We start from the raw sequence: 13,381 nt of genomic DNA on the forward strand, positions 1-13,381 counted from the left end.
TCATGATTTATTTAACATGCATTTTATATTATCTCTCTTTATCTTGACGACGTAAACATTTTTACAAAAAATATCGGAGTTAAATGTTTATTTGGTTCAGCCTCTGCTCGTTTAAAACCTCGTTGTCGTCTTTTTATCTTACAAGTACGAAAGTGGCTGCAAGATGCAGCAAAAGGAAACAACGCGCCAAACAAAGCAGTGAACGTAGTACTGATAGAACAGGAGATGATATAACGATACTGGTGTCTTTGTTGTATACAGACTCTAGGCAAACAAGCAGTGTGATATGGTTTCATGAATGTTGGAGAAAAAACATTGCCTTTGTAGTGTGAGCAGGATTTTAATTGTTGTATTTAGTGACCTAATTATTGACTGATCATGAATCATATGCGAAATTGACCTCTAAGTTTCGGTATATGGAATGAAATGTATTGTATACACAAGGTTTTGCTTAAATTCAGACTTACGTAGTTATTCATCCGAAATGATCGAGTTTTAAACTTAAATGTTATCAAGACCATTATTCTGATAAATGTCTAATCAGGAATGTAGGTTCAAGGTGGGCTAAGATGTACAATGAATGAAACACAACAAACATCATTTTATCCAGCGTGAAACTCACAGTTTAAAATGAACAAGAAAATTATAACCAAAGCGTTATATGTTGACGATTACGTTGTTGTATTTACTTAGAGGGGGTATTGTTGTTGTTGTTGTTGTTTTCTTCACCTCCTCCTTAGAAGAACAGCTCTTAATACGCAGCAATGAATATTGACTAAACAGTTCACTACTATAAACACCTTTACCACTATATACTGTCATATACTGATCAACTGGTATTTTGGAAGGACAGACGATCAATGTTGTGCAATCAGCCACCTCTGAAGAAAGACCATTGTTCTGATATTGCTAAAGGTCAGCCTGTAAGAAACCTACATTGAGATAATAGAGCAAAATGCAAGTCATCTTGGTTCAAAGGCCAATTTTTGCCTTATTGTTAGGTGACAGTAAAAAGTTTGACTATGATTATACATATCAAACAATAAACACATAAATACTTAACTAAAAAAAAAAATAAATAAATAAAAAATCAAAGTATAAAACTAAAAATATAAGACACAGTTTAGGGATGTTTGTTCCAGACGTACGTACTGTGTAATAAGTTTACTGTTGAATACCGAAAGAGGAATGGACATAGCTATGTACCTTGTACATTTAAAGAGTTGCAGAGTGAGTTACAAACTTAATACATAGAAACAACAGCATAGAAACAACTCGATACACAACATACAGCAATCCTTAACAGATGCACAACAATCCTTAACAAATGCTTATACAGAAGTAATTGTATAAAAACTTACTTATATACTGTAATAAAAGTAACGCAATACAAGAAATATCTTTAAAAATGATGGTCGGCGAATTGTAATAAGGAAAGAAGTTTATGAATTTTTCATCTAACATTCATCTTTCATCAAACATTTTTCAAATTGCAAAACTAAACATCGCACTTTAACTATTTAAATGGTTCTCTTTTAATTTTTCGCAAAGGTTTCGTAGGGTTGCAATTTTGTTTCGTTTATCCTTAGACGAATAATTACAGCAGTAGTTTGATGAAGATTCATGAAGCGGTTCATGAGAAGAGGTCATTAAACGTGTTTATATTTTTAGCTAAATTGGTCCCTATCCCAATTTGTAACAAAATAGCAGGAGACCTTACGATATTGTTACACATCGAGTTTGATAAAAATCCATTACATTTTAGTGGTTAATGCGAAGAAAGGCATATCTACTTTTAGCTATAGTGGTCCCTAATAGGGCCCAAGTTCCTATATAAATAAATTTGGAAGAGGACCTTATAATGATGCTCCAGACCAAGTATGACAAAGATCCACCAAGCTGTTCATGAGACGCTGTATAAAGGCATTTCTTGTTTTAGCTCTAGCAGCCCCTAAAAGGGGTTAAATGTCCTAGCTGAACAAAGTTGGCTGCGGGCCTAATAAAAATGCTACAAATCAAGTTTGATTAGAATACATGAGAAAAAATCAATTAAAGGATTTTTTTATTTATTATTTTTATTTATTTCTAAAATAGGCCAACTGATCCCGCTTTAACAAATGCATATCCGCTATTCATGAATCTTTGGACAATGACGTCACACCTATAAAAATGTGAAGGTCAAGCAAAACATACAATTGTTATTATTTCAATATTTCTGTTTCATAAGCAAAGTTTGACCGTAGTCATATCACATAGATAAACTGTATGCAGCGTACCTTCATTTCAATGTAATGAGATTCAGTCATTATATAGCATATATATAATAAAACAGATTTCAACTGAGTTCAATATTTGCATACCATACTAAAGAAAAATATTCGTATATAATTAATCAGTTAAATAATTTATAACAAATATATCAAAGCAAACAAGTACTCATTTTAATATGCAATCTGAATAAGTCACAAAAGCAAGAAACCTTTTCATATACAGACGACAATTGTAACAAGGAAAATCTTTTAAAAAGCACTTCTCTACATAAAAGACTCTTATCACACCCTTATTCATGTGATACGCAGACCGTATTCAGCTCTTTCTTTAATTTGATATATGTTGGTATTTGAACAGGTTTTTATCATATTTATTAAACTTACTTATCATTTTGAGATATATCTATATTCTTGCTAAATATACTGAGCCAAAGATAGCTTTAAAACTGTGAACAGCGTCGTTTAGGATAAACGCTTCGGCTACATTTCACTCAGCGTAGCACAATCAACAGAGTGAAAGAAATTGACACTCTCGTCCAATCAGACAGAGCGCTGCATAAATCTTCCATTTTGATAAATTATCTCTAATGCGTTATCAAGTAGTTTGATTTGCAAACTGAAGTCACGTGGCATAGGTAACGAAAACGAATTTAGACGGCATCGCCGAAAAAGGGTTTAAAATAAGCATAAATTAACTTTAAAAAGCAGTAACCTGAATGTCGGTTGGAATAAAAGGCCTATACCCCTATTCAGAGTCAGACAAGAGTTATGGCCCTTGACAAGAATGCGTAAAAAGGCCTAAAAGTTTGTATTGCATGTATCTCAAAAAGTATTTTAAAACATTACAGGAATATTATTTAGCATGTGAAGTTGTGCACCTGTGTCAGACTTTATATGACTCTTGGTCGTCAAAAATAATGCATAAAGGGCATACAATTTTGCGTCGCATGTATCTTAAAAAGTATTTGACTTAATAACACTTAAAAGGATTATTGTACAGAATGTGAATTTGCACATCTGTCGTTCTGCTTGTAGTTTCATTCAGTCAGACTGGAGTTATGGTCGTTGGCTTAGTGAAAAATACACATTTTTAAAGTACTTGGCCGAGAACCTAGGTTCTCACTTGAGAGCATAGGTTCTTGGATCAATTGTGCAGTTCACGTGCCATATAGGCGTACCAATGCGCGTCTCTGATTGTGTTTACATTACTTGAAAAGTAAGCCTCCGTTCTTTATTGCGATAAGCGTATGAGATGTCTTAAACATTCAAGAACTGTACTTGTAAATCTTAAATGTGAAGATTTAACTTTAGTAAGAAACTTATTAAAAATAGCGAATGGAATTATTTAGTAAAAGGATGCATACCTTCAACAAAGGGACGTGACATAAGGTAAATAACTGAAAAATACTTCAGTATTCAAACTTAATCTCGGTTATCTCCCTTTTTACAGGATTTAGACTATATCAACAGAATTTAGGGATTGTACTTCCTTTTAATACACTTTATAAATTTCTTTAATCTTCACGATTTATTACACAGAGGCATTTTATATAATCTCTTTGTATCTTAACGACGAAAGCGTTTGTATAAAAAACATATCATCTATTCATGTCGTAATTTCGAGTTAAATATTTATTTTGTTCAGCCTCCTGATTGTCGTGTATTTATCTTATGATATGAGCATGGTAAGTAACTTTCATTTATTTAGAAATAAAATTACTACTATTAATTATTTGTTTTACGGTAGTGTAAAAATCGTTTTTAAAACACAACTTTTATTGCTGCAACTATTAAGGTGTAGTAAATTGTAGTAATACTTACAAGGAAGATGGTAATGTGAAGATTTGACTGTTTAACTAGCAAGAGACGGATTTATTCACCGTCAAGTACTTTTCGACCATACGGTATTTATCTGTTGGGTTAGAAGAAAAAAAGCAAGCTTTTGTTAATGTTAATTAAATTAAAACCATAAGCTCCAAATACACCATTAATCTGTCCGAGATTTAAAAACGGTATTCATAATTTACTTTATTTACGCAAAGTAATGCCAATTTATAAAATTTAACCCGACCTTATGCACAATAGATATGACACAGATCATTCAAGTTCAATTTAAGAAAGTTTGCATTGTATCATATTTCAGAACACAAATTTATGTATAAGAATGCAGCAGTGCCGAAACTTAAGGTAGACGAACCTATTATATGGCTTTGTAACATTAAACAATGAAACGCATTACGATCAATGTTAAGATCATGTTAGCTGTACATGCACAATTACAAAACTTATTTTAAACTGAATAGGTGTAATTTTGTTATCACACAAATAACGCTATCGTGCATATAGTTTCCTTTTTGAAAACAACACGCATTATGATATAAGCGCTGATACAAGGAAGGATTACATTTCAAATATTTTTATAAAGATTGAATTCTGTGTGTGTTGAGGATATTAAGAAACAAGATAAAATATAAATGGAATAATCAGTTCAATATGATGCACAAACTTGGATATTTCCTTCTGACCTTTTGCATTTTCAACTCTCTTTGTGAGACGGAAATACCCGTAATAGTGAACAACACACAGGAGGTCGACCCTGCACTGTACCAGCCGACTGTTTCTGCAGTTCAAACACCAGGAATAAGAACACTGAAAAACTGTTCGCTCGTACCAAAATTCCCAGATGTCAGACACTTAATTTCAACATTAGCATCTGAGAATAAACTTGTCAAGATCAAAGTGGTTATTATTGGTGAAAATGGACCTTTGAACGACACATATCCGGGGTCTGTGTATAAACCGCACCAGTGGGTTATATCAACCAGTCTGACTGGAAACTCGATGCTCATGCTCAAAGAGTATTTTGACGCCATGTCGCTTATGACATTGGGCCATGGTGTTGCAAGCGCTCCTTTGACACTGATTCAGAAACCAGATCATTGTTTAAAAGATGCACACGTAGAAGAAATTGAAAACAGTTTAAGACTTCATTTTTTAACCAATTTTGACGCAAACGAGAACGATTTACCGGAGAATGCAATAATATGTAATGCGCATGTCCAACGAGTAAAAGAGACAGATGGAAAAATAGTTTACGTCTGCTGCAGCCGAACTTTAAATAATATGCTCCAGTGCTCAGTTCTGAAAGAGAGCACCTGGTTCAAGTTACTTTTTGTATTGATCTCTGTCCTGCAAGTTCTTATTGTTTTATACAGTCCGTATTTTGTGCCAGCTTCTGTATCTACAGCTAAAAATGTGTTCCAGAAATTTTTATTCGAGACTGAAACGGGGAAAGTACTTAAACTAAATGTAAAGAAAATAGCGGAAACAGACAGTATTAGTAGCGGATTTGTAAAAACAATACAACATTCTTTTTCACACCTCAGCAATTTCAAAATGCATCTCAAAAATATGGTACCTGGGAAAGCATATACAATCTATGTTAAAGGTGTTGATATGGCCGTTCGTAGTAGTAAAATCATTGCCGAAGGAAAAGCTCCAGTGAGTGTCATGAGCTTCATCAGGAACTTTTTCGTTCGATGTAATCTTAGATATGATGTGTCGTCAGTGGCTGGTTGTTGTAACCAAAATATGTGTGTACTTTTGCCTTGTAAGTTTGTATTTCCATGGTATCGGTGTTTAGGTTTCGTAATGATGATTGTAATGGGCACTGTTATTACTTCCCCTTGGATACTCAGAGTTTGGTTTTATTATGCATACGAAGAAGAAGCTATTCAGCATCAAATGCATGTTTTACAGAGTAGAAATCTGACTTTTCCTTATACAGGTAACATGCTATCTTACCTGTCCCCTTCTCACACATTGTACCTTGTTATGTATCTATTCATTTTAATAGAATTTGCACTTTATATGATTATGCCTGATTCGGTTAAGCGGAAGTTGAAATGGACAGTTCGCACATGCATACGTGATATGCATAACACACCAAAATTGGAGGCTTGTGCTTTTTTCGCTGCACACATGCTTTGGCCTTTGGAAAAGTTTGGAGTGTTCGGTTGTGTTGTTCTTCCTCTTTGGCTTTTAGTGCTACCTCTTTGTTTATTGCTTCTTTCCCTTGAAGTTTTACCCATTGCAAATCTCTCAGTCAGACTACTTGTAAACGCACTTTACTATTCTGTAAGGACTGTAAAGCCCGATATGTTCAATATGTGTGCCAAACCAGCTGAAGGAAAATTAAAAAATTGGGTCCGAAAAAGGCTAGATTCTATTTTGGTAGTTAATTATAAAGAAACAAATAAGAGGCGAAACCAAATTATCCAAGCAGTGTCTCTCATACTTAGCTTTGCAACGATGTGGGTATTTCTGTTTATAGTTATCGACTGCATTGCTTTTTATGTCGAATGTGCAATCTACGCCTTAGTTGGGTTTATACTTAACCCTCGTGATACAATGAAATACGTCTCTCTGATATTGCTCATTGCGGTTTATGGGAACGAGTGTTTCAGTGGCGTTCATAGTAAATATGCTGCTTACAGCAAAGCAATCAATACCGAAGTGCAGTCAATGATAGGTGAAAAGATTGCTGAAGAGGCATCAAAATCGGAGAGCGAACAAGAGAACGTTGCTTTTAGAATTCCTAATTCAGATATTGTTGCTGAAAGAATGAATTTGGAGGCAGGTTCAGAAGGTTATCTTAAGTGGCGGGCCCGGCGTCTTGTCCTGTTTTTGGATAAGTCTGATATTCCTTACATACCGAAGATATTTTTGTTCGAAATGGGAACTTTGAACCATCATTTTTGTCCAGGTGTAATTCATTTACTATACCTTAAGGCTCTCCTTGACTTTTCACTAATTCTTGGGTTTCTCATGTTTGTTTTCATTGTCATATTTGCTTTTGGTCAAGCCCAAGATATATCTTCAGGTGGCCAAACTATTGCCGCTTTGGGAAGCGGCTTTTTGCCATTAGTCCTTCGGAAATTCCTTTTCCAAACACATGCTGGTACTGGTGTTGATAAGTCAAATCTGAAATGGAAGTATATGTTTGTAAATGCCGTTCAAACGTTTTCGACCAGATGGAATTTCACTGACATTCATGTAACTCATATGGAAGAAACTGATCTCAAACTCGCAGCTGATGCTTCTAACGCAGATAATACTGGAAAACAATTTGATATTGCTACTGTAACAGAAGGTATTAGTGGAAATGAAACGACAGTAAAATTAATTGAGAAAACGCATGCCATTACTGATGAAAACATTCGAGGCAGTTTAGATCTTATTGTGAAAAGCACGATGGATAACGAAGGAAAAGAAATTATGACATTTTATGTACCTGGCAATTCAGTGGACGATGCAATAACCGATGTCACCATAACTGTTAACGAAACTGCTCCAGTCGATGAATCAATTATATGATTGTTACATTGTTAATCTGTCGTGTGTCGTATATTTCTGTTTACATTCTTAATTTGATATTCTTAAGAGTGGTAAGAATTTCTGACAGATTTTGGAATTTCAAGCGGCTTTATACTTAACTATTAATTAACTAATTGCAAATGAGGCTTATCTACATCATTCAGTTAATTTTAGCCAGGAATGATTTTAAAATTGCAGTTTCGGTCATGATAGTGTAGCTTGTAATCTCATTTTAGTGTAAAGCATTAAGATTAAGAGAGAAGAAAAAAAAAGAACATTTACAAATGTGAAAAAAACCCTTTTGAATATAACATAGGTAAAGCGGTAAAATGAAAAACTTTATCAATATGATATGAAAATTTAAAACGTTTCTTCGACCGCTTTTATTTAATATAAGTGTAACTATTTCATGTATTTTAAGCTTCCAGTATTGAAAAGAAACTAAGAACGAAATAGTGTTATTTATTTTCTAAAAAAGCCCCTAGAAACACGCATGAAAATATGTTTATATTTGTTCTGTTATGTCGTAGCTATGTTGTTTTTGTTGTACCAAGATATTTTATAAAGAAAGTTCTTTTTTATCTGCTCACTGAGATCAGAATTTAAACCTGTTTCGTGTTTTGATTAGGTTCTGAATGAGCGGTGCTTCTTTGTTCTGTTTGTGAAAGACTACCAGTGTGCACAGCGCATAACCCTGAATCAATATCTTGAATGCACTTGCATATCAAGATGTGGGGAAAAGATAAAAAGAAGCTTTTTTTTTGTTTTTTTTTTATATTTGAAAGACTACCAATAAAACGTTTGGTAAACAAAGTGTGCACCGATCCTTGTAACAGCTCAAATAAATCATACCAGTATGCAGTAGTGCAATGTTTTACTCTTAACATGTTTGAATATTTTATGGCAGAACCATAACGAAGGGGTTATATATCACGCGGAATTATTTAAAAGAGGGTCTAGCGAGAGGGAATACTTACGTGCGGTGTATACCCTTAAGTTGATAAAAAACACTGCTATATATTATTTCGATTTTGATATGTCTGATATGTTTTTATCTACAATTGTAGATAAAATATGGTAGCCTCTTAAAGTAGGTAGGCTTGACGTCGCCGTTAAAACATGTAATATTCTGCCATATAAGACAATCATCAATTATTCAATATTAAGCCAAGCAGAGACTTGTGTAAATAATAAAACATTTTTTTTCCATAATGTCTAAGTATCACACAGTAATTGATGTAATTTTGCTATTTGTTAATTTTACTGTTCAAGGTGTCATCTTTTCAAGTTGCATCGATATGGCAATAACGAAAGTGTTTTTAATCGGTAGACATTTTAGCTAATAGAGTATTTTCGTTTGTATATATCTTGCAATACACTTTCACGAACACATGCTTTGCCGGAACATACATTACTAACTACTACATGGTACTGAAAAACTAGCAGCCATACAGCAGTACATGTACGCCACTACGTATTACACTTCCACAACACTGTATCGGTAACCTAGTGGTAGAGTTTCCGCTTCGAGTGCAGAAGGTCTTGGGTTCACTCCTTGGGCGGCTCATATAAAAAAGTGAAAAATAAAAATGGTTCAAGTAGCTTTTTCGCCTGCCGCTCAGCACCGAGATGATAGTTCTAGGACTGGTCAGCCCGGTGTCAGTATAATATGACTGGGTGGGGCATCATGTCACGTGGCTGTGGTGTGATATTCCAATGAGGCAACACTATAAGGTTGGGCGTTGTGTTCACTGCTACAAACACACACCGTCGTTTATATGAAAAAATGCTGAACAAAACCCCATAAAACCCCCACACATACACACTATACTTCCAGATGTGATGATAGATAAGAAACTGATATGTATAGTTGTAGTACTTTGTGTTTTAATATAGTCTCTCATAATGTTTATGAAAATGGCGATTTACATGTTTTTGTGAGTATTAAATGTAATTATTTCTTTAAAATCAATATTTTGGTATTTCACGGTGATAATGCACGATGCTGTAGTTTGCTAGAAAGCAGCGATTACCTGTCTTCAGCTGTCTACGTTTTCTGTAGGGGCTACTCCTTTTTCACTAGTCGACTCTCCTTGAAACGCAAAGTGACAGACTAGAGGAATAAGTATTTGTTTGAACAATAGTAAAAACTCTAGAAGCTAAGATAACGAAATGTGATTTAATAGACAACAAATATCCCAATAAAATATTCGATAAGATTTTTACTAAGGCGTTTCATACTGTTAAAATTATGACATTTTAGGTACATTTGGGACACGTTGCATAATACTTTACTAAAAAATAATTTCTTATTGATTCTTCAGCTCTGTAAGTGAATAGAGTTTAATACAAGATTTTGCGTTTTCTATTGCTTTCGTATTTTATCACATTTGCAGTGTATTTACCTTTCATGATGAAAAAATAAAGAAAAATGCATTTTCTGTCTGTTGTTTTCGTTCATTTACAGATAGAGAACTATTCTACCGAATGCGTAAATTTATAGGCTTTCCTCATACATACTTATATCAATCAGCGGTCCATAGTTTTTGCTACTGACCGGTCTAAATTAAATTTTGCCAGTCTAAAAAGCTTGAAAAATATAATTATGAAAATTTATTTCATATTAGTTTTCATGTAATAAAACACGGACCTAAGTTAATAGTTTTGACTAATGACTGGCAAGTCATTCAGTTAATGTATGCTATGAAAAAGATCGTTCTGCAGCATAGAAGGCAACCAAACAAAACAATAACAGACTTGGGTTTGATTGAGTCTGATCGTGGGAAGTAAGGAAATGTGCAATATCTCTCAAGCTGTCAACATGGGCGTAAGCGGATTTCTGTTCTACAAATACATTGAAAGGACTCCATGATTACAAAGCTCTAAAACATTTATCAATACTGATTAAAATGCGTAAATGGGACATTTAATGAACGTATAATCGTGGAAAAACTTTGGGAAGCTGTTTATGAAAGCATGTTTATCCTGTATAGCCGAGCAAATATTCTCACTGTTAACATCTTCAAATATAACCAGATCTGTGGTTAAAATAACTTGAAAAATGTAAGCAAAGCATGAGTGTTAGCAATAGCTCTATGTAAAATATTGATACCGTCCATCATTTAACTTTTTATAAAACATATCATATCTCTTACATGCACCGTACGAAGGAAAGTCATAAAATTGTGCTGTATATAGGGACTTTATCATATTTCAGATATCGAGAGAAAATTTTCATCGTGATTTAAACTTCGATCGTCGAGTTTTCGACCTTTAGCACCATGACTTTGCCCATCGTGATTTCGATTTTCATCATCGTGGTTTCGACTTGCACCATCTTGATTTCGACTTTCACTATCGTATTATGCTTACATGTCGTTATTTTGCTTTCCTGCTGCTTATATGCAATGCAATCTCAATACAAGTGATGAGAGTAGAGTATTTCAAGATATTTTGAAAGTGGCAACTTCTACAAAGAAATCATGGTGATGGTTAATATAACAACAAGTACATGTAGTGGTTTTAGATAAATGCCATGCGTAACAAGTCGAAACCACGATGACGATAGTCGAAACCACGATGGTGAAAGTCGAAGGTAAGATGGCGAAAGTCGAAACCAGAAACTATGATGATGAAATTTGACACTATGGTTATAAAAGTCGGAAGACGGAACCACTCTGATGAAAAGACGGAACTACGATAGCGAAAACGTGACATTATACCGCGTTTTCATTGTCGTAATTTCGTGATTTCGACTTTCATCGTCGAACTTTCAAGTTTTTACCATCGTAATTTCGACTTTTGCCATCGTGGTTTCGATTCATCATCGTAGTTTATGATTTCGCCTTTCGCTGTATTGGGTTCAAAAAAGGCGATGGTCAAAATAGAACACCATAGTATACGGTGTGATCATTAGTGGTACTTTGTCTTTAAAACTTCATCCCACTCCATGAATAAGATACCACGATTCCATATACGAGATTTTAATAAGGAATTGTCATTCAAACATGGACTTCGGAAAAATTCGTAAACAAGTTTTAACACATTTACATACACATCCCTTTGTACGCCCGAAAGTATGTCGTGAATAAGGTAGAATCACGTGTAATAATCTGTAAATCATACATTCGATTTAATTGAAATCAAATAACGACTGTATAATTATGCACTTAATTTTAAAATCCCTTTAATATTGTGTGTACTATTACCCACTTTTTATGGCTTTGTCAAGGCTAAATTCTTACCTGATATTGGCCTTCACCGGCTTAATTTAAATCTGTTCAATATCTCCTTTTAAACTTTAAATATTTATGCAAAATAGTACTTGATAATGTATTTATGTCGCACAATTTCGCATATTAATTTCGAAGAAGTTTAAAACTGGAAAACTGACTGTTTTCTATAAACTTTTGCAAATTGACTATATTATCTAATCTATAGTTTTTAAATTGATTTATATTCCATTAGAAATTTTGTGAATATGAAAAAAGTTGTATTTTTATACATATATTGTACACACCATACTGCGCCATTTCACGAGCGGTATCAATATAATTATATGGAAGTTAAAAATTTTGAAATGGATAAAAGTAATCACTTCCGTTCAACTTTTTATGTTTTGCATGAATACCATCCAAAATAAAGCCTAGCTTTATTTAATATCTAGATTTTTATTTTATCACAAAGGGTTTTAAAACTGGAAAACAAAAGCTTTCAATTTTGCAACAGGGTGCGCATCAGTAAATTAAATTACAAAATAATGTTTTCCATGTCCGTTCACATAAAAGAGAATCTAAATGAAAAAATTATAAATAATTGGTAAAGACATTCTGCACCTGCTATCCAAGGGACAGTATCGTAGATTTAGCTGAAGTGATCATGAAACAGATTAGTGCAGGAAAGAAGGAAGCAAAACAAGTGAAACATGGCATTATAACAGGAATTATTATTCAACTTTACAATATTACACACTGTATTAGATCAATTGCAAACATCATATGAAACAGACAGAGCTAATACAAAACATAACTGAGCCAATATGAGAAAAACAGGGCCAATACGAAAAAACAGGGCCAATACGGAATTCAAGCATTTTGATTGGTTCAAAAGAGAGGGCCAATGTTCTGTTCTGTTCTTGTAAATTCCCCCGTCCGTATCGAGGCACTCCAACAAAGGATATTTGTATAAATCCAGTACACTTTAAAATCCAATATATTCATGAATAGCAGGTCACTCTATATACACACACACTATGTTAAATCAATATCTACACGCTTAGATGCTCGCTATAAATAACTTTTTATGGTTCATGCTTAAACTGTTCTATTTTTAGCACTGGTATTTATTTTTAACAGTGCTATTAATAATTCCCTTATTTTATACTGTCTGCTTTTAAGTGCCTTTCTTTAATAATTGCAGTCCTTTTAAGATGCAATTTATATACCATATTTTGGGAGAGTCTCTCTATGTTTATAAGATCTGCTGTCTTTGGAACTATGACATTTTGTACTTTACTGTAGGTACAGTCTAATATAAGTTGTAGTAGTAGTCCTTCTTTCAAGATTTCATTGTAGCTTCCTGACTTAATGTTATTACATATCACTTCAATAGTATTTAAAGGTTCTGATCGGTATGAGTGTAACTCGGTGCATCTTAATATAAAATGTTCTAAATTTTCATTTTCTTGTTTGCACAAAAGACAAATTGGAGATGTTTTTACACTATTATAACGTGCT

General features: G+C 33.7%; 1 protein-coding gene across 1 annotated transcript; it reads left to right on the top strand.

Annotated features, from left to right (window-relative positions):
- The first annotated feature begins 3,844 nt into the window (after window positions 1-3,844).
- On the top strand, window positions 3,845-8,773 carry LOC123533724 (uncharacterized). The gene is made up of 2 exons (XM_045315527.2): window positions 3,845-3,955; window positions 4,414-8,773. Exon 2 carries the CDS (start codon window positions 4,764-4,766, stop codon window positions 7,644-7,646), a length of 2,883 nt encoding a protein of 960 aa, XP_045171462.2. The 5' UTR covers window positions 3,845-3,955; window positions 4,414-4,763; the 3' UTR covers window positions 7,647-8,773.
- The last annotated feature ends 4,608 nt before the right edge of the window (window positions 8,774-13,381 follow it).

This window comes from Mercenaria mercenaria, chromosome 12 (genome assembly GCF_021730395.1).
Source record: "Mercenaria mercenaria strain notata chromosome 12, MADL_Memer_1, whole genome shotgun sequence".
NCBI lineage: Eukaryota > Metazoa > Mollusca > Bivalvia > Venerida > Veneridae > Mercenaria > Mercenaria mercenaria.